This window comes from Erinaceus europaeus, chromosome 2, assembly GCF_950295315.1.
Source record: "Erinaceus europaeus chromosome 2, mEriEur2.1, whole genome shotgun sequence".
NCBI classification, from domain to species: Eukaryota; Metazoa; Chordata; class Mammalia; order Eulipotyphla; family Erinaceidae; genus Erinaceus; species Erinaceus europaeus.
Window position 1 is genome coordinate 54777611 of NC_080163.1, and position 26517 is coordinate 54804127.

Genomic DNA, 26517 nt, shown 5'->3' on the forward strand with positions numbered 1-26517 from the left:
AAAACTCTGTTACACCACTCCTGAAAGGTGCTCCATGTGGTTTTAGGGGGCTTAAATCCCAGTTCTTACTCATAGTAAAGTATGTTCTCTAGTATATTTTATTTTGTGAACCATGTCCCAGATATTTTTTAATAGGGGAAAAGTTGATTGTATCATACCCTTCAGTAAACTTCTTCAGAGGTTCATACTAGGAAATATCTATTGCCCTGATAGTGTTTATTTTACTCTGCTATGTATCTTTTCATTTATAGGTTACATGAAGTTCGGATCCAGCCTTCCCTAACCAAAGATGGCGTCTTTTCTGCCCTAAAGATGGCAGAGTTGGAGTTTCCCCAGTTTGAAACCCTTCATCTGGGATATGTAGATGAGTTTTTGCTACAGAGTAAGACTTTAACTCCTGTTTTATTCTCCAGAATTCTGTAGGGAACTTAATTTAATAAACTAAATTCTGAATTGGGGTTTGCTGCATTTTCCTGAATAGAAGACAACTTAAAAATCTTAGGGGTTCTCACCTCTTGAAAATGAAACTTTAATTTAAACTTGAAGTGCCAGTTATTTTTCCCCATATTGCCTCTGATTTTAACATGTTATATATAAATAAAAAATATATAGAGTTAACAGTATGCCAGAAACGAGCCTTATCTACATTTGATATTGTCTCCACTTTGCTGCCCAAGTTTCTTTCCCATTCTGCTTCATTTTTTCACAGAATTTCATCCTTGGTTCCATTTGTTGAGTTTGATCTACCACACTTGAAGCTTTTGATGGTCCTCTCAGATGAGGTTCCATTCCCTGCCCATGCTCTTCATTTCCATAATAAGCCCGCTGGGGGTTCTGGATTTTCCAGTTAGTGTGAGCACAGAATGGTCAGTATTCATTTAATGACGATTGCTGTTGGAAGGCTTGTTCACAGCATTTTCTGAATGTATTTACAGCTGGTACCTCATTCCTGTGGGTTTGAATGCATGTCAATTCATTATTAAACCCTCCCCCCCCACACACACACATAACATTAAATAGGCAAAAGAGATTTCCAGTGTGTTTTTTTGTTTTTGCAAGAATTAGTTTCTGTCCAGTATAATTTACAAAAAGTGTTTCTTAAGTTCTCAATATCAACTCATACCACATTTTCTCTTTGGCTCTAGTTTTTATTGTAAAAGAGCTTTAGACTTAATTCTCCTGATCGGGATAGTCAATATCAAAGCACACGACTGTTAACCTATAGTCCTAATACATGTCACAATAACTTTTTCCTTTCTTATTAATTGCAGTTCTTATATAGGATTTAAAAAACAAATAATTTTTTTATTATCTTTATTTTTTTTATTGGATAGAGACAGCCAGAAATTGAGAGGAATAGGAGATAGAGAAGGAGAGAGACAGAGACACCTGCAGCCCTGCTTCACCACTTGTGAAGCTTTCCCTCTACAGGTGGGGACCAGGGTCTCAAATCTGGGTCCTTGCACACTGTAACAGGTATGCCAACACCCAGCCCCAAATCATTGTTTTTCTAGTCAATGTAACACAGGAATCAGTATGCATATATGAAAGGAGATTTTTTTTACCAAAATATTTTTAAAATGCCAAGTTAGTATAATGATTTAATAAAAAGTTGATGTATTTGTTATCAGTGAGACTGTATTTTTCTGGTTTCGAATGAAGTTGATGACATTCTCCATGTTTCCACAAGCTCTGTGTAGTAACTAACTTACCAAAAATTTTGGCTTGTTGGTGTTTTGTTATCTTTTATTCTTACCAAATACTCAGAACTTGACAGATTTTGCATAATTCTGATGGTCATTTTTATATCCCCTGAAAGATTACCTTTGAGAATTATCTTTCTAACAGTGTTTCTCCTTTCATGCATACATAGAATAGCTTACCTTTTTGACTACCTTTTTATTAATACTTTTCACTTCTTTTACATTTATATGTTTCTTAATTTCACCTTTTAGAAGTCATTGTTTGCTCACATTTGCTGCAGTTTATTTCTCCTACGAGTATTCTCTGTTATTCCCTAGTGAACTGCCTAGGACTCTATTCAAAGAAGAGCTGCAATGTGACTCTAGCAGACTATTGAAAGAGGATGAGAATTCACTTTCACACCCCTTCACTTAATTCCTTGCCTCAGTAATTTAAGTTTTGAAACATTTCTTCAGGAAGCTGATGTCCCCTGGTTAAATTTGCATCTTTTGTTATAGGGATCTGGCAAAATATAAATAGTAGTATCACCCTTGCCCTTCATATGTGTATGATAAAATGTCAGAGTTGGGGAAAAGATATGTTAGAAGAAAATAACCAAATGCTATATATCGGAAATATAAGACAATAAACTCAGAATGAACAACTGTACAGGATTCTTCATTTGAATAGATTCATAACCTCTGGGTCTTTGAAGTTAATAGAAGTGTGCAAGATTTACCAGAAATAGTATATTTACTATTTTATATTTAATAGTATTTGGTACTAAGACTTTGTAGAGAAGATGAGAGACAGAATTGAGAACCTACCCATTACTCATAGCATCTTGTGCAAACTACTTCAAAAGTCCATGTTTTCTTATGTGCTAAATTCATTCAAGACCATGTGCCACTTTTTGCTTTTAGGGGCAGAAATGGTAAGGGAAGGGAGAGAGAAAGACAGAGAGACAGTACTCCTTCACCTCACATGAAGCTTCACCTCCCCTCCCCTACAGGGTCCCCCTACAGGTTGGGATGAGGCCCTGACCCTGGGTCCTCAAGCATGGTGATGTGTATACTCTCCTGGGTACGCCGTCACCCACCCTCAACCCTTGTGCCACGTTTCTCTTGGATGATCTTAAGAACCATCCAAGATAACAGTGAAACATAGTATTGTCTCCATTTAGGAAATGAGAACGCCTGGGCTTTCTTACAGTCTCTGACACTTAGGAAGCACTTGCAAATGATAGCTTTTATTTTTAACTGGTCTTTGGATTAAAGAAAAAAGAAATAATTTAATATCATTATAATACTGAGAAAGTGTGATAATCAGGAGATACCAAGAGCAAGTAGTACCACAAGGTGGTAGTCTCAAAATAATGAATATAAGACATGCATTTGTCACAAAAGACCCAACAGCATTTCTACAGACAACACCCAGGAGACAGTGTCAGTTCATGAATTACTCTCTGTTAAGAAAGATGGCAAGTCTGTTTTCTTAAAGACATTGTACATGCATGTTTTCTTTGCTCTGGGCTGCCTTTCCATTCAGATAGAGAGAGAGAGAGAGATACCACAGTGTGAGAGCTTCTTCATGTGCCATATCCCCTTTCTTATGGTGCCAGGGCTTAAACCTGGGTCTTATGCATGGCAAGGCATGTACCCTACTTAGTGAACCCCAGAGGGCAGGGCTTGAGTCCAAAGTCAGGAAAAGGATTAAAAAAAAAAAAAAGGAAAATAGGAGGCCAAGAAATTTGCTTATCTAAATTGCAAAGAACATAATAATGTGAAAATGCAAGAAATAGCACTAAGTTCCATAAGCTGAGATAATTGGATGAGATGGAAAGTGAAACAGTAAGAGATGGGAATGAATTGATTGTTTTAAACAATTCATGAGCTAAAAGTTTTAAGTCCCAGGGCAGGGATAGATAGCATAGTGGTTATGCAAAGAAAGTTTCATGCCTGACACTCCGAAGTCCCAGGTTCAATTCCCCGTGCACCACCACCATAAACCATTGTTGAACGGTGCTCTGGTAGAAAAAGAAGAAGAAAAAGTTTAAATTCCTATAATGTTCAAGGCAACTTCACCAAAGCAGTGTTGGTCTTTGCTATACTTTGTGCCAATTGATTGCAGCATTTATTTAATTTGTTCTCATCCCTACTGAAATGTAACTGTAAACTAAAAGCAGTCATTTTTTACATCTTACTCCTTATAAGGTGTATGGTGGAGAACAAAGGGCAGGTAGAAGGGAGAAATCATGGTAAGAGACTCGGGTTGAGCTATGATTTCCAGTAGCATAATCTGGAATAGAGAATTCCACTGACCTCCAAAGTCTGTGGAAACAGGAAGCACTTAAGCCCAGTGGCAGAGAGTCAGTGTGTTTAAGAAATCTGCTTTTTGGAATAGATATTTATTAACTAGTCCTACAACAACTGCTAAAAGTGAATCTAAATCCTTGTCATTTACCTTTCTATACACCTAAGTATACTAGACTCTGAAAAACTTGATCCTTTCAAAGCGAGAAAGTTGGCATTTTAAGATTTTTTTTTTTAAAAAAAGAAAACTATTTTTTTTTAAATAAAACTAAATTTATACCTTCAGCATGAACCAATGTATTAAACCTTCAGTTACGCTATATGAAGTCTTACCTTTTCTTTTCTAAACAACTGAAAATATTTTTCCTATGGTTACCCCTTGATTTTTTTTTTTTTAATGAAATATTATTTTGCAAAAGAAGTGCTGCAATACCTAAGCTAAAATTGTACTTGAACCCAGTGATGGGCAGATGACACAGAATGAATAAAGAGCAATTGTGTTGGGATAGATGTATAAAGAATCTCCATGACACTCACAAGATTGTGTTGTTTGTTTGTTCGTTTGTTTTCAAACTGATTCTTTTTTCTAGGCAGAATGGCTAATGCAGACCTAGTGAAGTATGGTTTGGCTGATGTGGTAGAAAACCCCGGTATCATCACCGATATAGGGATGAAGGCAGTCAATGAAGTTTTTTCCTGTATCAAATATCTAGCAATTTACAATTGCCCCCATCTACATAACCCATACAATTGGATCTCAGGTACTGTAGACTTAAATACCACTGCATCTGAAGTTGAAATAAGGTGTCTTTCTTTTCTGTGTGCAATATGATTCCATTCCCAAAATGAAATATGAATGTTTACATGGTTTGTTCATGCAGTTTCTGAGAACCCTTGACAACCAGGTTGAAAGTATATCCAGTGCCTCTTTTCAAACGAGATCGGGCATGTTCAGGGTGGTATGGCCGTAGACTCTACTGCCTCTTGTAATTGAAATCCTCTGCCTAGTAAATGAGTACTGTCCGGGTTGTGGATTCAAGTGTATTCTTCTATATACTTTTTATTTATTTATTTATTTATTTTTGTATAATTTGAAATTAAGGTTATAAATTGCTCACCTGGGATATTATAGTTGTTTTCTCAGAGTTACTTTGAAGATAACATAGCTACTTAAAGGACAAAATGGGCCCATATTTTAAAATGCAAATTAAACACTAACTTGAGCAAAATTTTTCTTTAATACCTGTTTATTTTCTTGAAAGAGAGAGATATCAGAGCACCACTCATCTCTGGTATATGGCAGTGCTTGCAGGTGAATCTGAGGCCTCTGGGGTCTCAGACATAAAAGTTTAGGATAAGACCACTGCATATCTCCCTAGTCTTTCAACTTCACATTGATTTAAAATGCCAGGCTTGTTCATACCTATCCTTCCTGCTTGACCCTTTGCATATAGAGTATGATTTTTTACACTTCATGTATTTTGTCAGTAGGAAGAAAATAATAAGCACTATTGGTTTAAATATTCTTAAGGACCTAAATTTACAAACCATTAGATACATTGGGAACTGGAGGATTTATTATGTCATTGTGGCATCCAAGCTGAGCTTGTCTCTGACACGTGCGCAACAGCCTCCTCTGCTGTTGCTGTCTGAGGTGTTGCCTCCCAGAGATCCCACTGCTCCTCACAGAGCCTGCCTCCAGGGCTGCTGTAGGTCTCTGGGACTTGGCAAAAAAAGCTCATTCACTAGTATGGCCCTTTCTCACCCACCAGACAAAGTCCATTTTTGACCCAGCTATACCAAGAAGTTACTGGGGAATACAAACTTTTAGGTTTTAACAGACTTAGATCACTTTTTAAAAAATAACATTTATTGGGTTTTTGGTTTGTTTGTTTTCTTAAATACAGAAGAGTTTAAAGAAGAAAACAAAAACAAAAAGGCCTATTATCCCATCACTCAGAACTCCTGTTAACACTTAAAAAAATAAAAGTAATACATGCATTTGATAAAATAATACCAAACAGTACAGAAAGGTACAAAATGAAAAGTCTCCTCTTCTCAAAGGTAACCGTCATCAATGGTTTCTTATATATTCTTCTGGAAAAATTATTTTGTGCATATTATAGCCTATACATGTGTAGCCATTTCAGAATTACTTATAGATACAAAAGGATCTTAATGTATATTTTTGGAGAGCTGGCATATCAATAAGCATAGGTAGTTTTTCTTACTTCTGTCATTAGCTATATATTGTTTCACTAAATGAATATGCCAAATTTTCTTTAGTGAGTGGCCTACTGTTGAAATAGTGGCATAAGTTGTTGAGTGGATCACACGTAAGTCAATGCTAACTTGGTTTCAAGTTAATGATTCCCAAGCTACCTACCTGGTTTTCACAATGAAATTTTTGGCAAGGAGCCATTATAATGGAGAGCTACCAAGTTCTAGAGGTCAGGAGTTATGGGGGAGATACTTAAAGGAAAAACAAAACTTTTTTTTAAAAGTCTTTGTGACTTGTAGCAAAATCAATAATATAGTATGTGTTACTTAAATTTTCTCTGGGCCCTGTCATTTCTTCAACAGACCACTCAAGATGGACTCGACTTGTTGATATCAACTTAGTACGGTGCCATGCTTTGAAGCTGGACTCCTTTGGCCAGTTTATTGAATTGTTGCCTAGCCTGGAGTTTATTTCACTGGACCAGATGTTTCGTGAGCCACCCAAAGTAAGTCACCTTTGAACAAGATTTTGGTATATATGTAATCAAAGAAGAAAATAAGCTACGTGATTCTTTTCCTTCTAATAAAAAGCCTTCATTGTGTTATAATAGAACTTGTAATGCCAGCCCCAAAGAAGGCATGTTATAGTAACATTGCCTCTTGTTCTTGTAAATCATTGACAAGGGGTTTTCAAGAGGGGAATGGAGAACAAAGTAAGTAGGGAATGATCTCTCTCGGTTCTGTAAACTGAAGATAAGATAGGAAAAAAGGTATAAGTTTGAGCTAAAGCCAGCATTAACGCAGGAATTCAGAGATTAAATCTTGAATGAGGAACTTGAAGTATAAATGATTTGGAATTTATTTTGTAAATGTTTTTATATTTATGCTATCTTTTCTGTTGTGTTTTCTTGGAAATCTGCCTGGTTTCCCAAGTGTTATGAAAATGACTTAACAAAACTGTACTCTCTTTGGAATAAAGACTGATGCTTTAAGTATGACAGTGCTCTTATCTCTTCTTAATGGTTGCATTCTCACTGTTGAAGCAGTGTGCTATGGGGGGTTGAAAGACTACAAGGTTTCATGACCCAGCCATCCATCATACACTGTTAGGGAAATCTCTTACATGAGCATTTCATCAACTGTAAATCAAAACTCATGCTTGAAGTGTATAAGCCATAACTGAGTTCCCTTATGGATGTATGAAAGTGTTGCATAAACTGAATTCTTTTGTAAAAAAGAAATGAAGTGATATCTAAAATGAGGTGTTCTATGCTCACACAAATTAGTAAGCATATGGATTTGTCCTGCCACAGGGCTGTGCTCGAGTTGGTCTAAGTGCAGGCACAGGAATTGGGGTTTCCTCAGCCCTTGTCAGCAACCAGAACTCCAACAATGAAAATGATAATAATGCCCAGAATAATGCCAACATCCACGATAACAATCACCATCACCCAGATGACTCAGATGAAGAGAATGACTTCAGGCAAGACCTGCAGCCTGGAGAGCAGCAGTTTGCAGCCAACGGTAACCGAGATCTTTTGTGAGCTTCAGATAGAAATGATTTTTGATCTGTTTCTCTGATTTTACTCTGTTCTGTTGTCCCCTTCCTTCAGCTTGCCACTTTGCACATTGAGGGATCTAGTTTACAAGGCAAATGGGTGGCAGAAACTTGACTGCTTGCTTGTTTCAAAGTTAACTTTGTAATGCCATCGAATCTGAAAGAGTCTACGGAATGGGAAGGAGACGTTGAGACCATGGAAGTTAGGGTACAATGAGCTTTAGAGGCCTGGCTTAACTGAGGTGTCAACATTCAGGAGTTTGGCAAAGGGATACCTTTTGGTGTCTATTTGACTAATAGGTATAAAATAATACTGATTGGGAGTCGGGCTGTAGTATAGCAGGTTAAGCGCAGGTGTCGCAAAGCTCAAGGACCTGTGTAAGGATCCTGGTTCGAGCCCTGACTCCCCACCTGCAGGGGAGTCGTTTCACAAGTGGTGAAGCAGGTCTGCAGGTATCTTTCGTTCTCTTCCCCTCTCTGTCTTCCCCCTCCTCTCTCCATTTCTCTCTGTCCTATCCAACAATGATGATAACAATAAAATAACAAGGGCAACAAAAGGGAATAAATAAATAAATACTTTAAAAAATATCACTGATCTTGAATGTGGAATCCATTTTTGATGTTCAAAGAATTGTAATAAAAAGAAAATGAAAAACAGCTATATGCCAATGTTTGGCACCTTCCACAGATCTTTCAACCTAGTAAATGAAGTCCATGAGCTAGGGAGTCGGACAGTAGCACAGTGGGTTAAGCGCACATGACACAAAGTGCAAGGACCCACGTAAGGATCCCAGTTCGAGTCTCCCTGCAGGGGAGTCATTTCACAGGCGGTGAAGCAGGTCTTCAGGTGTCTATCTTTCTCTCCCCCTCTGTTTCCCCTCCTGTCTCCAATTCTCTCTGTCCTGTCCAACAATAACAATAATAGAAACAACCAGGGCAACAAAAGGGAATAAATAAATACTTTTTAAAAAAATCTTAAAAAAAAAAAAAAAAAGAAATCCATGAGCTAATAAAGACCTATAGAACATCATTTCTGTAATTATTACTTTTTTTAAATTAATTTTTTAATTAAAAAATTACGAATCCACTGCTCCTGGAGGCCATTTTTTCCCTCCATTTTTGTTGCCCTTGTTGCTCTTGTTGTTATTTTGCTATTGATTTTATTGATGTTGTCATTGTTGCATAGGACAGAGAGAAATGGAGAGAGGAGGGGAAGATAGAGGGGGAGAAAAAGATAGACACCTGCAGACCTGCTTATGAAGTGCCCCCCTTGCAGGTGGGGATCCGGGGGCTCAAAACAGGATCCTTATGCCAGTCCTTGCACTTCTCACCATGTGTGCTTAACCAGCTTCACTACCGCCCGACCCCCTGGCCCACTTTTTTATTGGGTTATTTTTGTTTCTTTTGTTCTAAAACCATTTTCTTGATTTTCCTGCTAACTTACTGGATTTGCCTTCTCAGTGTCCTTTACTTAGTATTTGGCTCTTTTCCACAATTTCCTTTTCCTCTGTACACATTTTTTAAATATTTGTATTTATTATGGATTAGAGACAGAAATTGAGGGGATGAGGGAAACATGGAGAAAGACAGAACCACTTGCAGCCCTTCTTCACCGCTTGTGCAGCTTTCCCCCTGCAGGTGGGGAGCAGGGGCTTGAACCCTGCTCTTTGCACACTGTAGCATGTGCGCTTAACCAAATGCACCACTACTTAGCCCCTGTACATATTTTCTTGACATGAACTAATTCAATTTTTTTTTTTTGTCACTGGAGCTTCACCAGTTGAGGCCATTCTTTTCAGATAGAAGTGTGTGTAGGGGGGGGGGGGGGGCTCCCGGGGTAGGGGTAAGACATTGCAGAGCCACAGCCTTTTCTTCTGGAGAGAGTAGCTGGGCTCTAACCTTGGTCTTGAGCATGGCAAAGCACTTGGTCTATCCAAGTGATCTATTTTCACTCATTCTTATAGCATTAGAACCAATGACATATTAATGGATTCTATCCCTTTACTGGATCTTTCTTCATTTTAAAGTAAATCCAGTTACATCTACCTTCATACTTTATTTTTACATAATATTCTTAGTACTCTTCAAATGTATGGTCAAATCTCTCTTCTGATATCCTCCCTGCAAGATATAGACACAAAAGTGTAGGCATACAGCTACTGGGACTCATAAAGAGTGAGCCCAGATATTGTCTGTTAGACTTGTGGTTCACATTATCTTGTGCTGGTCACTGGCATCATAAGGATCTGGATTTCAGAGGCTACAGGCCACCCATAGATATGTTATAGTAGCTGTAGTACAGAACATCCCAAGTCCTATAGATGCAGTTGTGTTTGGAGGTGAAGAACTGGAAAGATTGTAAATACCACTAGCAAGTTCCATGGTCATAGCCTTCTCAGTATAGACTAGCAAATGGCTTTCACTGTAAAGTCATCTTTTGGTTCAACAAAGACCAAAGCGTATACCCAGAGGTTATATTTGATTTAAGAGTGAATAATGGAGTGTGAATATTCTAACATTTGACTTACAAATTAGATCTTAGTAACTGAGTTACTTGTACACATACCAAATACTCAAACTATAGGAGAAACCATTTTGAATTAATTTGTAGTTACAGTAAAAGGATCTAGTTACTTAAAGGCTGTTAATACAGTATCTTCCAATCTATTAGAGATAGAAGCAAATAAATGTATCTCATAGATGCTAGAAATAAAAAAATTAAAACAGCTTCAACATGAGGAAGCCCAGGCCCATCAAATGTGGTGACACTCCTTATAGAGAAGTAAAGATTGGTATAAAATGTTAAGTTCTGCAAACTTTGTCAAGGGTGTGTGTGTGTGTCTTAAAAAATAGAGCTGGAGAAAGGCTATGCAATATTTGATTTAAAGAAGTAGGAAGGATCAAATATAAAAAAGAAAAACAAAAACAGAAAAGCCCCAGGGTGGTACAGAGATTCAATATAAAAGAGATCAGTGGGAATCAATGTTAGTTGAGATAATCGACACTAGTGGTTATTCTCTCCATATAATAACAATACTGTTTTTATTATTTTTGTTTAAGTAGTATTGACATGAACTCTTTCAGGTGACATTTTAAAACTTGTGTTGCATGTGCCTCTGCTTTCTGTTTCAGAACAGAACAGGCACTCTGTTTTCCCTATTGCATTTAGCCTCATCTGCATGATTTTAAAAGAAAATCATGGTGGTGAGGTTTTTAAAGGTATATAATTTGTTTAAATGACTGTTTATAAACTATTGTAGAACATATTAATGTTTTTGCGGGGAGCATTATTGTAATCAGTGACTCAAGCAAAAAAATGTTATTTTATTTATTCGCCGAGTACTGCATTAATTTGTAGCATTTTTATGTCTATGGTAGGCAGTAGCTTTCTCAGATTTGTACTTCAAATGTCTTAAGATTGAGAATGCTTATTATGGACTAGTTAAGTTAAATTAAGATGTAATGCTCTATTATGAGTCAAAACATAAATCTCAGGTATTTACTATCATTAAAGTGGACACACACACATCTAAATTAACACTCAGTGAAATGCTCTACAATTTTTTTTGTTTTGGCTTACCTACATTGGAATCACCTGGAGAACTTGTTAAGCTGCAGGTTGCTGGGCCTCACCTTCACTCATAGCAGACCTCAACTCAAATCCTAGCAAATTATTAACATTTCTGTTTCCTCAGGAAAAATAAGGATAGTAATAATGTTCTTGTAAGATTGATGCAAGAGGTAAATAAAATAAGGTGTATGAAGGAATATAATATATAGCGTGTGACAAAGAGTATGTACATGTTCATTATTAGCTGGTTTTATGGTTATTTGTAAGAATTGAATGAAGGAAGAAAATTGAGTGAATGGCTTTTATTAGTAACAGTTTCTAGACAAAATTATTCCTCATCTTGACACTAAATGAAATGTAGATACTGAGGGCTAGTACTAGTTAAGATTTGGGATAGGAGATATACTTGTTTTGTATATTTAAAGAGATATACTTGTTTTGTATATTTAAAGCCAAAACAAATCACTGGCTATGAAATCTCAAACCTCAGGCCTATATATTGCTATGACATATATTTGAATGTTGCTTTTGTGACTTAATCATACTTTATCTTATTTGTTAACAATATTTTTGTCATCTCCTTAAATAGATCCCTTTGTTCTTTCACAAATGATCTTCTCTTTTGTTGACTTTCTCATTTTATGAACATTGTTTGGTTTATTTCACAGTAGGTTCTTCTGAAGCCAGAAGAGATTGAGAATAGGGGCCAAACTGTTAAATGTGAAGAATAGTACAGGCAGTGTTTTTTAATTAAACTGAGTTCAGGCACCCATGCTTAGGTTGTAAGCGTGAACTGTATTGAGCACCTTGATCTTGAGCACAGATCTGTGGGATTTGCATTTGATTTTGTCAATGGCTAGCAAAACCAGAAATTATTTTATATGGGGTTCTCTTAGAAAAGTGACCATTCTATCTTTAGAAGATAGTTAAGTGTTTGAAGCTGACTGATTGAGAATTGTTCACTAATAGAAATGAAGTCACAGGTTCTCGTTTGCTGATAGGCACTCAGAGCAGTAGTGAAGACTTCAGTGCAAATAAAGCATGTGGATATTAAAACAGTTCAAATATACTTAGTATATTTGCTAAGAGCATTTGCCACAAATTACCATTTCCTTACAGAAAGTGGTACAATAGACACTAGAGAGGAGGAAATAAAAATGAACAGCTTGAATTTGCCTGACCAATACACCCTGATTTAGCTGACAATTACTATAAGACTCGTTGATGATCTTCCTTATAAGGTGATCATAAGATCTTTCAAGAGCTACTCTCACTACCTCGAAGTGAATAAAAGGAAGACAAAGATTGCTCATGTAGACTTTTATATGTAACACTCTCAGAAATGAGCCTAGTGCTTTTTTTTCTCAGCTATGTGCCTTTCTCTCTGTTTTCACCTTATAATGAAGGACTGTCTCCACCAAGTGATCCATTCCCATAATTACCTGTTCTGTAGAACAGTTGGAGCCTTACTGCTCACACCCATATAGTGAAGCATGCAGTTATATGCTACGTTTCCAGAGTGGACCTAATAATCATGAAATTTATTCACTCCTCAGAGGTACTACTCCGGCCATTGAGTTTTATACCTCTCCTGCTTTGATTTCATTTGTGTTTATTTCTTTTTTAGCACTGAATGAGATGGAAGACATTGGACAAGAAGATGGAGAGCTGGTGGCTGAGAGTGGCCTGGAGACTCCAGCTCACAGTCAGGCAGTTATTCCCGTGGATGTTGATGAGGAACAAGCAGGTAACCAGGGTATTTTAAATTTGCTTTTGGGAATTTGTAATGGTGGTTAGCCTATTGTTCATGCTCATTGATTACATTTAAGATCAAATGTTTTCAGAGTGTTTCATTCAAATATATATTTCAGTAAAATATGTGATAAGGGAGGCTAATAGAGCCAAACCTCTCTGTGATGCCTGAAAATAGTACTTTGAGTGATGTGCTTTCTTGGACAAAAAATAATGCTATACCTGTACTTTCTCTTTTAGGACCCAGTGGTCTTCAGCGTGTAGTAAAACCAACCCCAATTACTGTTCATGATTCTGAGAGTGACGATGAGGAAGACAGTCTAGAGCTTCAAGAAGTCTGGATTCCTAAGAATGGTGCTCGACGTTACTCTGGACGCGAAGACAAAGCTGGAGAATCAGTGCACTCCAGGGAATTGTCAGGTTAGAGATTGTTAGTCTGACTTGTTAGTGAGAGGCACTTGCGAAACTGGCACAACTTTCATTCCTTATAAAATATAGGAGGCAAAAAAGAACATGGACCGAGTGAGAGGGAAATCTGAGTGGTGCTTTTGAAAGCAAGGTTAGGAGGACAAACACACTGGGTTGAGGGCTGAGGGGAGAGAGACCCTGAGTTTAGAGTCTTCACTGTGAGTCCCACAATGGAGTCTTTAAAGGGTTGGATTAGTGAGAGGCTTTGTGCCTAACAGTGGAGGTAGACTGACTAGAATAATAACAAAGCAATCTTCAGTTGAACATCTGTCTGTCCGGGTGTACACAAAGGATATTGGAAGTTGGTTTGGTGTTAGAAGGAGTACTGTGATATGTTCTTATAATTTTTTTACTTTTCTTTAAATCTTGTCAATAGCCTTCTGTCATTTGCTTAAGGATTTTTCCTTATTTTTATGTTCATAATTCTTGTCTTCCCTTCTGTTTTCTTACTTTTAGAAAAGAGATTTTAATTGTCTATTATTTTTTCTTTAAGTATCTTCTTAGTATTTGAATTCAGTATACATTTCACAGTCAGCCAGAAAAGGGGGGGGGGTGTATTTCTGTATATGGGAAGCCCCATTTATTTTGACATGGAATAATTGACTTATTACACAATTCAGATATCTTTACATTGTAGTTGAGAATTTTTATGGAACCAAAATTTAGGAGAAGTAATATGACCAGTAAACTAACCTAATGTTGCCTAGAAAATTTATTTCTAAACTTAGAAACTAGATCTTCTGTCAGCCAGACAAAACTTACATATTTCTTTACATATTCCTTTATATATTCATTGAGCCTTACTGTGCCCCAGGTACTACTGTATTAGGGATACAGGAATAAAGAAATCATGTTCTCTCTCTCTCTGAAACCTCTAATCTAGTTGAAGAGTTATTTCTGAAGCATGTCACAGGATTTGTTATAGGGTATATACTGCAGTGACATTGGTGGAGGGTAGGGTATAGAGATTAAAAATTTGTGAGAATAAAGTTTGGGTATAGAATGTAATATAGGGGACTGGAATGGAGACCATTGAAGACTGAGCTAAGGAGCATAAACAGGTAGGCAGTAGGGAGTCTTAGAGAATTTCTGAACAGCAGAGAGATGATGTCCAGTAAATTTTAGGAAATTTAGGATACATTGTTCCCTGTTCCAGATTTGCTCTTGCCTTTTGTCCAGAATTTGTACTGAAATCTTTTCTTTTCCTTGGACTATTCTTCTTGTTTCCATAAGCAGTAAGTGGAAAAGGCAAGACTCCACTTCGAAAGAGGTACAACTCCCATCAAATGGGCCAGTCGAAGCAGTTTCCCCTCGAGGAAAGCAGCTGTGAGAAAGGCTGTCAGGTCACCAGTGAGCAGATCAAAGCCGATATGAAAGCAGCTAGGGATATTCCTGAAAAGAAAAAAAACAAGGATGTTTATCCCAGCTGCAGCAGCACGGCCACCAGCACAGCGGGAAACTCCAGCTCACACAGCACTGCTTCTCAAAGCCCCGACTTTGTAAGGACGGTGAACAGCAGTGGCTCTTCCGAGCCTAGTCCAACAGAAGTGGATGTGTCCGGGCAGTGTGTCTGCTCCCCAGATGGGTCAGAGGACTCTGAGGCCATGGAGGAGGGAGATGCAGAGAGTTCTGTCTGCCCCAGATGCTGCTGTCACAGGTCCCAGGAATCCCAAAGGAGAACTAGCAGGTGTTCTGATGAGGAACGTCCTTCAACCAGCCGAGCCTGTGTTGTGAATGGCCCGGATGGTACGAGATCCGCCTTTCCCTTTAGGACTGTACCACAAGGGGGGTCTTCAGGCCCAGCACATGATGAGAGGACTAATGGGAGTGGCTCTGGGGCTACAGGTGAGGACAGGAGGGGGAGCTCCCAACCTGAGAGTTGTGACGTGCAGTCTAATGAAGACTATCCTCGGAGGCCCCTAACAAGGGCCAGGAGCAGACTCTCCCATGTACTGCTGGTATCTGAGTCAGGTATGACAATGCTCCCAGGAGTAGCAACTGCAGGCTAGCACTTGAGAAGGGAGTCCATTAGCTAGTTCCTTAAACTTTCTTACGTGTCACAGCCATTTTCGCCAACGGAATTCTGTGTTGAGGTTCTGAGAACCATATGTAGATCTTGAACTAATTTTCAGCAGGGGTAGAGATTGAGAACTTGGGGGTGGTAGTGTAAATAACCTGTAAATAATTCAACTCAGAAAAAATTCTTATAGTTAGGTAAGCATTAAAGAAAAAATATGTGGTCCGGGAGGTAGCACAGTGGATAAAGAAAAAATATATAACTGTATATTAACTAAATACGATGTTGATTTGACATCTGAGTCCCTATAGATAATTGGGCTCCCACCTATACCTAGGGAAGTTTTAACTTTCAGCAAAAGCTTTAGCCAAAGCTAAGAACCTGAATTTGCTGGAGCTGGGGGAACATGTATGAATGGGTGGGTATATCCTTTGTAGCACTTAGTCTATTTTTTCTGAAGTCTAGTTTTGCTTTTGTTAGGTTTGCAAGCTTAGCAGGTAAGTAGCTTAATATTTGTTATGTTGATACTACACTGAACGCATGTATTTTCATTAATAATATTTTCATTAATAATGATACATGTGTATGCAAGGTATTAGGTTGGTGTGGGGAAGGACTTTTTTTTAAATTTCTTTTATTTTTTATTTTTTTTATTTCTTTATTGGAGAATTAATGTTTTACATTCAACAGTAAATACAGTAGTTTGTACATGCATAACATTCCCCAGTTTCCCATATAACAATACAACCCCCACTAGGTCCTCTGTCATCTTTCTTGCACCTGTATTCTCCCCACCCACCCACCGCCACCCCAGAGTCTTTTACTTTGGTGCCATATGCCAATTCCATTTCAGCAGGTTCTACTTGTTTTTTTTTTTTCTTTCTTCTGCTCTTGTTTTTCAACTTCTGCCTGAGAGTGAGATTATCCCATATTCATCCTTCTGTTTCTGACTTATTTCACTTAACATGAATTTATTGGGTGATTTATGGTTTACAGTCCACAGTAAAATACAATAGTTTGTACATGCATAACATTTCTCAGTTTTGCACATGACAAGTCATTTCCCACTAGGTCCTCCTCTGCCATCATGAGCCCTCTCCCCCATCCCAGAGTCCTTTATATTGGTGCAGTACACCAAGGGAAGGGCATTTTAAAATTATAATGCTATTTATATTTCTTATCTTATTTTAAAGAAGTATTTACTGCCTTTACTAAATCATGCATACTTATTAGTGAATTTTTAAAGTATTTTCTGCAAATTTCCCTTACTTCTAAATCTTAAAATCATCTCCAGAGCAGAGTTAATGTTCTTTTCTTACTAAGTAAATTTACTAAGTAAAATTGATTGAGTAGTTGAGTGACATAAACCACCAAAAGCAAACTCTCCTCTCCTCCCCCCAAAATGAGTCCTTAAATTATATGCTAACATCCTATTACATAAATTCATATATTAAAATAAATTTCATTTGACAATCCATTGCACTTCTAGAAAAAAGCACTGGTTCTATTAAATGATGAATTCGCAATGTGAATTTTAGTTGGTACATATCTTCTTATTTTTTTACTTCTCTTAATTGTTTTAGTTTAGCTCTTTATTTTAACTTATAAACTATTTATTTCATACATCTTTTCTGTAGAGATACATAAGTAGTGGTTTTAATATTATCTGGGTCTCTTGGAAAGAATGACCTTTTTTTTTTTTTTTTTGAGTGGCATACTACTCCTTATTCTTAACCTAACATACTTTATATCTCTTAGCCACTTTTTAAAAGTTCTAGGGGAGAAAAATTTCAAACTAATAAGATAACAATCTTAATGTAATGATTTTTTTAAATCACTTTGAAGAGAGCACATGAGCTGTTAATTTGGTGTTTCAATTATCGCCTAAGGTACTGTTAAACCATGTTAGGAGTTAATGTAGTTATTTGTCTTGTGAATTCCTATTTTGAGAATAAATAAATTTCTGTGAGTAGCTTTTTTAAATCTTCATTGTATAGAGCTCTATAAAGTAAATCAATAGAAAATAATTGAATTGTTAAAGAGTAGCTTTTAGATTTAATATGGAACAGTTCTCTTAAATATTAACTTCTTTTCCTGATTGATATCACAAGACTGAATTGGCCCACTTTTGTGTCTGTAGCATCTTCTATACTTGTATTAACCACCCTATATTGTGATTTTGTGGGTTTTTTTTTTTTTTTTTTTTTTGGTGTGTGTGTGTGTGTGTTTGCCTCCAGGGTTGTTGCCGGGGCTCCTGGAGGCCATTTTTTCCCCTTTTGTTACCCTGCTTGTTTTACTTGTTATTGTTGTCATTGTTATTGTTGTCATTGATGTCATTGTTGGATAGGACAGAGAGAAATGGATAGAAGAGAAGACAGAGAGGAGGAGAGAAAGACAGACACTTGCAGACCTGCTTCACCACCTGTGAACCGAATCCCCTGCAGGTGGGGAGCTGGGGGCTCGAACTGGGATCCTTATGCTGGTCCTTGCGTTTTGTGCCATGTGCTCTTAACCCACTGTGCTACCGATCAACCCCCTGTGATTCTGTGTTTTTATTGTCTGTCTTTCCAATAGATCTTGACAAAGCACGTTAAGAGCAAGGGCATCATTGTATGGTTGTTCACCAATATATTCCCAGCTTTTAGCACAATGCCTTATGCCCATGGGACTCAATGAATAATTGTGAATTGAATAAGTAGTAAAAACCATAATGATACATGCTGATGTTGGTGGATTTAGGAAGTCACAGAATTATCCCTGAAGATAGAAGGAGGCATAGGAAAATAAAAAAAGTTCTGTTTTCCTTTTACTATGGGAAGTCTTTTCTTCCTCACCCCCCCCCTTTTTTTTTTGCCCAGTATTATCTACATGTAAAATGTGATTTGGTTTTAAAACTTTTCTGAGAAAACTCTAGACAATAAGAAAATTCACTCTGAGCCTCATATTGTGATTAATTAAAAGTGAAGAAAGAACAATCCGAGAAGGTGAGAACTTTAAAAATTGGTTTATAAAAGGAGAGTGCTAATAGAAGATTCTTACATGAGCTGTCATGAGAGAACCAGAATCAAAGCTGGTTATTTCTTTGCTGTCATTTTTGTGGTGTTGGGGGAGAGAAGTAGCCTCCCCTGGCTGTAGCAGGTGTCGGGATTTTGACTGCTGTGTGGAATGTGCCTCCAGCAGGAGATTTTCTGTCAGTAAAGATAATAGATTTTGCTTGAAGTTCCTTCAAAATACTGTGGATGAAAGTCTTCAGTTAGTTGACTAGATCAGTAGTTTTCATGTTTCTCCAGAACCTTTCAGGGTTTTTCCTCAGGATCTTGAAGAAGGTTTAATTTGTAGAACATTTAAACCATCCTATTTTTTTAGCTGTTTTGCATATATAGTAATATTTCACAAAGATTTCAAGTGCTGTAGAAATGGTTCTGGTGTATGTAAATGACACTGGGACTAGTTTTCTGGAGTCTCCATATAAGTCCAGTCCTTTAGTAATTTGCTTTATTTATTTATTTATTTTTATTTTTTACTTATTGGATAGAGAAAGACAGCCAGAGACTGAGATGGGAAAAGGGAGAGAGAGAGAGAGAGAGAGAGAGAGAGAGAGAGAGAGAAAGAAAGAAAAAGAGAGACCTGCAACCCTTTTTCCTTGGCTTTTCTTGTAATCTTTCATGTTCAGAGTGAGAAAGTTACCAGATGGAATGTTTATGGCCATGTAGCAGTTTTCAAAAGCTCAAGGTGGTGGGAGATAGTTTGTGAAGGTCAGTCTTATTTTAGTCAGTATATGCTCTGCTTCAAAATGATTGTCAAAAATGAAAATGACTTTTAGTATCTGATCTTAGAAAATATCTGTGCTTGTTAAGTTTTTAGAAGTGAAATTAGAACTTGTCTTTAAAGAAAAACATATTAATTGCTCTTTGAATTAAAATATAATATCTTAAATTTTTTTAATATTCCCTTTTGTCACCCCTGTTGTTTTATTGTAGTTATTATTGTTGTTATTGATGTTGTCATTGCTGGATAGGATAGAGAGAAAAAAGGAGAGAGGAGGGGAAGACAGAGGGGGAGAGAAAGACACCTGCAGACCTGCTTCACCATTTGTGAAGTGACTCCCCTGAAGCCCCCTGGGGCTCTAACTGGGATCCTTATGCTGGTCCTTGTACTTTGCGCCACGTTCGCTTATCCCACTGTGCTAACGCCCGAATCCAAATATATCTTTTAAAAATAATACTAGGAAATGAATTAGGGCCTTACTAAACAGTGTTTGACAAGTAAAAGATTTCAGGTTTTCTACAAATTGCCTAATTTAGCTTCTGGCTCTACCACTTACCTCTTGTTAAGCTCTTTTTTCCTCCCACGTTACAGTGTCACAAATTGTAAAATAAGGAGAAAAATCCATCTCAGCTGTTATGAGAATAAAATAATTAATGCATGAAAAAACATTAGAAAGTACCTGGTGCACAGTAAGCACTCAGTAGATATTGATTGTGGTTATGCTTTTTACCTTGATGAATTCATTCACTCAGCAAATGTTGAGAGCCAATTCGTGCAATAAAAGTTTATTTTAGCTTGTTACTAGTGGCTGGCATTGACACAAAGATGAAGTAAAAGTATTCTCTTCAAGGTTTTTGTTTGTTTGATTGTTTTTAATGGAGAAATGAAAAGTATCCAGTGAATTAAAACCATATAATGTTGGGGATCCAGATGATTGTTAGAGTAGGTGACATTTGAGTTGGACCTCTAGAGGGTTTGGGGAACTATTTTAAAGAGTGAAATAAGTAGTGTTCTGTACAGAAGAAACTAGAGCAAGTAATGCTTCAGAGGCATTTGCTTATGAGAAGTGAGTAGGATATGGTGTAGTCTAAAATTGAGTATTAGTGGAGCTAAGGTATAACACTGAATGTTAGGCATTCAATCATATTTACTAAAGGATACTCAGTAATCTAAAGTTGTTCGGCAGAAAAGAGATGAGGTTAACCTACCAGTAATTCTTAATAGGTGTTGGGTACAGCTAAAGATGCAAATGCTAATTAAATTATTGGAATAGCTTAGTGTGAAAAGGCTTATGTTTGATGCATATATTTGAACTTATAATAATGTGTTGGAAATAGCCATCAGGCTACATTCCATGGGGAACCAAGTCACAGACTTAAGATTAACTGTAATGGAGTTTGTGTATAGCAATTAGATATGTTTTGATGAAGGAAATCTTGGGTTTTCTGTCTCATTTTTTTAGAGGTTGCCAAAACAAAACCACGTCATGCCATAAAGCGGAAGCGGACAGCAGATAAATCCACCAGTACCAGTGACCCTGTTATTGAGGATGACCATGTCCAGGTGATGGAAAAAACATTTTGAGTTCTTCCAAATGAGTTCTTTGCACTTCCTGGATAGTGCAAAGAGCTAAAGTTTCTACCCTTATATAGTTTCTTTGTCCTAAGGAGAGAAAAATTAGCAATGACTGATTCTCCTGTCTATTAGTGAAAATATTTAAGCTTTTAAAAATATATATGTAATACAAAATGGTACATTTATATCTGACTTTTTTTTTTTTTAATCTCTCTTTAGGTCCTTGTATTAAAATCCAAAAATCTCGTTGGTGTCACTATGACCAACTGTGGAATCACAGATCTCGTGCTAAAAGACTGTCCCAAGATGATGTTCATCCATGGTATGTTTTCAGGCCTGTGTCATACCTAAAAAGCTTCTGTATAAGTTAAAATAAAAAAAAATCAGGACTCAGAAATACTATATTATCATCTCCATATTTTAAAAAATATTTATTTCCCTTTTTGTTGCCCTTGTTTTTTATTGTTGTTGTAGTTATTATTGTTGCTATTGATGTCATCATTGTTAGATAGGACAGAGAGAAATGGAGAGAAGACAGGGAGGAGGAGAGAAAGATAGACACCTGCAGAACTGCTTCACTGCCTATGAAGCGACTCCCCTGCAGGTGGGGAGCCGAGAGCTCGAACCAGGATCCTTATGCTTGTCCTTGTGCTTGGTGCCACGTGCTCTTAACCTGTTGCACTACTGCCCGACTCCCCAATCCCCATGTTTTTCAAAGGGATCACCATGTTGAATTATTTCTGGTTCTTTCCTCATTCAGTAGTCCACAAATAGATAAGATAGTTCTTTGTGGAATTTATGAGGTTCTGTGTGCAGAAACATGGTTCATCTTTTAAAATAGTTTCTCTGGGCCAAACAGTGGCACACCTGGTAGACTGCACCCATTACCATGTGCAAGGATTCCGGTTCAAGGCCCCCATCCCCACATGCAGGGGGCAAGTTTCATGAGTAGTAGAACAATGCTGCAGATATTTCTTTTTTATTTCTATTTATTTTCCCTTTTAAAAAAAATTTTATATATATTTTCCCTTTTGCTGCCCTTGTTTTATTGTTGTTGTAGTTATTGTTGTTATTAATGTCGTCGCTGTTGGATAGGACAGAGACATATGGAGAGAGGAGGGGAAGACAGAGGGGGAGAGAAAGACAGACACCTGCAGACCTGCTTTACCGCCTGTGAAGCAACTCCCCTGCAGGTGGGGAGCCGGGGACTGGAACCGGGATCCTTAAGCTGGTCCTTGCACTTTGTGCCACGTGTGCTTAACCCGCTGCACTACCGCCCAACTCCCTATTTTCCCTTTTGTTGCCCTTGTTTAACATTGTTGTGGTTATTGATGTCGTTGTTGGATAGGACAGAGAGAAATGGAGAGAGGAAAGGAAGACAGAGGGGGGAGAGAATGATAGACACCTGCTGACCTGCTTCACTGCTTGTGAAGCGACTTCCCTGCAGGTGGGGAGCTGGGGGCTCGAACTGGGATCCTTAAGCTGATCCTTGCACTTTGTGCCATGTGCGCTGAACCTACTGTGTCACTGCCCAACTCCCAAATACTTCTTTTCTTTCTGTCTTCCTTTCCTTTCTTTCTTCCTTCTTTCCTTTTTTTTTAAAGATTTTATTAATGAGAGATATAGGAGGAGAGAGAGAACCAGGTATCACTCTACTATATGTGCTCCTGGGTTTTGAACTAGGTACCTCACGCTTGAGAGCCCAGTACTTTATCCACTGTATCATCTCCCAGACCACCTGCAGGTATTTTTCATTTTCTCTCCCTCTGTCTGCCTCATCCTTCTCTTTCAATTTTTCTGTCTATATCAACTAAAGAAAGGGAAGAAAAAATATTTGGCCACTAGGAACAATGGGTTCGTTGTATAGGCACCAAGCCCAGCAATAATACTGGTAGCAGTTGGGTGGTGGGTGGGAGTTCTCCTTCAAATTTTCTCCAAGTGGTCATTGCTATCTGATCTGACTGAATAGGTTAACATCATGTATAGGATTTTTGGTTGCTTGTTTTTTATTTATTTATAAAAAGGAAACATTGACAAAACCATAGGATAAGAGGGGTACAACTCCACACAATTCCCACCACCAGAACTCCATATCCCCGACAGATATACTTGAATATGAATTCTGACCCTGCCACATGTCTGCTGTGATACAGAGTGTGTTGCATGTGTTAGTGTTTTTGTGGGCAGTAATAACTGGGCTCTAGGTTTGATTATGATGATCAGTCACCCACTTCATGTCTTATTATCATTGGTCCAGGTCCCACCTTTCTTTTTGTTCCATTTACTCATTATCCATTCCATCTGATGTCACCAGCTAAGTCTTGTGCAATTACCATATGTCTTTGCAGTAAGTCTTTGATGTCTCTATGAAATGTTAAAAGCAGGGAGTCAGGCAGTAGCACAGCGGGTTAAATGCATGTGGCTCAAAGTGCAAGGATGGATGTAAAGATCCCAGTTCAAGCCCCTTGCTCCCCTAGGGAGTCGATTCACAGGTGGTGAAGCAGGTCTGCAGGTGTCTCTCTTTCTCTCCCCCTCTCTGTCTTCCCCTCCTCTCCATTTCTTTCTGTCCTATCTAACAATGATGACATAAATAATAATAACTACAACAATAAAAATAAAAAAGGGCAACAAAAGTGAAACTTGATAAATAAATATTAAAAAAAAAAAAAGGAAATAAGGGGCTGGGTGATGGCGCAACTGGTTGAATGCACATGTTACAATGCATAAGGACCCTGGTTCCAGCCCCCAGCCCCCACCTGCAGGGGGAAAGCTTTTCAAGTGGTGAATCAGGACTGCAGTTTTCTCTCTATCTCTTTCCCTCTCTTTCTCCCCCTGCCCTCTCAATTTCTGACTGTCTCTATTCCAATAAAGATAATTTAAAAAAAAAAGAAAAATGAAATGTTAAAAGCCCTGTGGTTTTATAATAGCTTTCATCTCATTCTCTGTTGGATTTGGACCAAGTTGAATTACTGAACAAAATTGGGTCAGGTTGAAGCTTGATATTATAAATAAATAAATAAGGAGATATTTCTCTAAAGTTTATAGTTATGTTTTTTTTATTATATCACAGTACCTTTTCTCTTTAACCTTACAATTTATATATTGAGATGAGGAAAATATCATGTTAGACCAGTACTTTTATTTTTTTTACTTTATTTATTATTTTTAATTTCTTTATTGGAGAACTAATGTTTTACATTTAACAGTAAATTCAATAGTTTATACATGCATAACATTTCTCAGTTTTCCGTATAACAATACAACCCCCACTAGGTCCTCTGCCATCCTTTTTTGAACCTGTATTCTCCCCCTCCCCCACCTACCCCAGAGTCTTTTACTTTGGTGCAACACGCCAATTCCAGTTCAGGTTCTACTTGTGTTTTCTCTTCTGATCTTGTTTTTCAACTTCTGCCTGAGAGTAAGATCATCCCATACTCATCCTTCTTTTTCTGACTTATTTCACTTACAAGGTCCTTCCAAGATTGGCTGAAAACGATATAGTCACCATTTTTAATAGTTGAGTAGTATTTCATTGTGTATGTATATACCACAACTCGCTCAGCCACTCATCTGTTGTTGGACACCTGGTTTGCTTCCTGGTTTTGGCTAGTACAAATTGTGCTGCTAAGAACATATGTGTTCACAGAACTTTTTGGATGGGTGTGTTGGGTTCCTTAGGATATATGCCTAGGAGAGGAATTGCAGGATCATAGGGTAGGTCCATTTCTAGCCTTCTGAGAGTTCCCCAGACTGTTCTCCACAGAGGATGGACCAATTTATGTTCCTACCAGCAGTGCAGGAGGGTTCCTTTGACTCTACAACCTCTCCAGCATTTGCTGCTGCTACCTTTTCTGATGTATGACATTCTCACAGGAATGTAGTGGTATCTCATTGTTGTCTTTATTTGCATTTCTCTGACAATCAAAGACTTGAAGCATTTTTTCATGTATTTCTCGGCTTTTTGGATATCTTATGTAGTGAATATTCTGTCCATGTCCTCTCCCCATTTTTGGATGGGGTTATTTGTTTTCTTGTGGTTGAGATTGGCAAATTCTTTATATATTTTGGTTATTAGCCTCTTGTCTGATGTAATGCATATAAAGATCTTTTTCCATTCTGTGAGGTGTCTCTTGGTTTGGGTAGTGGTTTCTTTTGCTGTGCAGAAGCTTTCAATTTGATGTAGTCCCATAGGTTTCTCCTTGCCTTAGTTTTCTTTGTAATTGGATTCTTTCCATTGAAAATGTCTTTAAAATTTATGCGGAAAAGAGTTCTGCCAATATTTTCTTCTAAGTTTCTGATAGCATCCATGTCTTTGATCCACTTGAAATTTACTTTTGTATTTGGTGAAATACAGTGGTTCAGTTTCATTCTTCTGCATGTTTTAACCCATTTTTTCCAACACTATTTGTTGAAGAGACTCTGTTTTCCCCATTTAATAGTCTGGGCATCTTTGTCAAAGATTAGATGTCCATAGGTATGAGGGCTTACTTCCAGACTCTTAGTTCTACTCCACTGGTCAGTGTGTCTATTCATATTCCAGTACCAAGCAGTTCTGATGACAATGGCCCTTTAATACAATTTGAGATCTGGGAGTGTGCTGCCTCCGGTTCTGTTCTTTCTTCTCAAGATTGTTTTGGCAATTCTAGGTCTTTTCTGGTTCCAGATAAACATTTGTAGCATTTGTTCTATTCTCCTAAAAAATGTGCTTGGGATCTTGATGGAGATAGCATTAAATCTGTAGATGGCTCTGGGTAGTATATTCATTTTGATGATGTTAATTCTACTGACCCATGAACATGGAATATCTTTCCACTTCTTTGTGTCTTTTTCAGTTTCCTTGAGGAGTGACTCATAATTTTCAATATACAAGTCTATCACTTCTTTGGTTAGGTTTATTCTGAGATACTTGATTGTTTTTGTTGCTATAGTAAAAGGAATTGATTTCTGGATTTCAATTTCTTCTACCTTAGTTTTTGCATAGAGGAATGCCACTGACTTTTGAATGTTATTTTGTAGCCTGACACCTTACTTATTGCCTGATGATTTCCAAAAGCTTCTTGCTGGATTACTTAGGTTTTTCCATGTATACTATCATGTCATCTGCAAATAGGGAGAGTTTGACTTCTTCTCTTCCAATCTGTATGCCTTTAATTTCTTGCTCCTGCCTGATTGCTATGGCAAGAACTTCCAACACTATGTTGAATAGTAATGGTGATAGTGGGCAGCCCTGTCTAGTACCTGATCTGAGGAGAAATGCTTCCAGTTTTTCACCATTGAGTATGATGTTGGATGTAGGTGTGCTATATATAGACTCCACTATGTTCAGGGATTTTCCATCTATTCCCATTTTTTGTAGTGTTTTGATCATAAAGGGATGTTGTACTTTGTCAAAGGCTTTCTCTGCATCTATTGATATGACTGTGTGGTTTTTGGTCTTGCTTTTATTGATGTGGTGGATCACGTTGATTGATTTACGTATATTAAACCAACCTTGCATCCCTGGGATAAACCCCACCTGGTCATGATGAACAGTCTTTTGAATATACTGCTGTATCCGGTTGGCTAGAATTTTGTTCAGTATTTTAGTATCTGT

At 37.6% G+C, this 26517-nt stretch overlaps 1 protein-coding gene across 7 annotated transcripts in view; it reads left to right on the plus strand.

The window, feature by feature from the left end:
• FBXO38 (F-box protein 38) overlaps positions 1–26517 on the plus strand; it is a 61702-nt gene that overhangs the window by 25332 nt on the left and 9853 nt on the right. For 3 of the 7 annotated variants that reach the window (XM_060180642.1, XM_060180635.1, XM_060180651.1), the window contains 9 exons: positions 252–382; positions 4586–4756; positions 6579–6721; positions 7529–7739; positions 12972–13091; positions 13337–13516; positions 14798–15535; positions 20812–20912; positions 21144–21246. In XM_060180642.1, coding sequence (XP_060036625.1) covers positions 252–382; positions 4586–4756; positions 6579–6721; positions 7529–7739; positions 12972–13091; positions 13337–13516; positions 14798–15535; positions 20812–20912; positions 21144–21246 — 1898 coding nt within the window. The remainder of the gene's footprint in view (positions 1–251; positions 383–4585; positions 4757–6578; positions 6722–7528; positions 7740–12971; positions 13092–13336; positions 13517–14797; positions 15536–20811; positions 20913–21143; positions 21247–26517) is intronic. The other 4 variants (XM_007516372.3, XM_007516373.2, XM_060180662.1 and 1 more) reach the window with 4 other exon arrangements.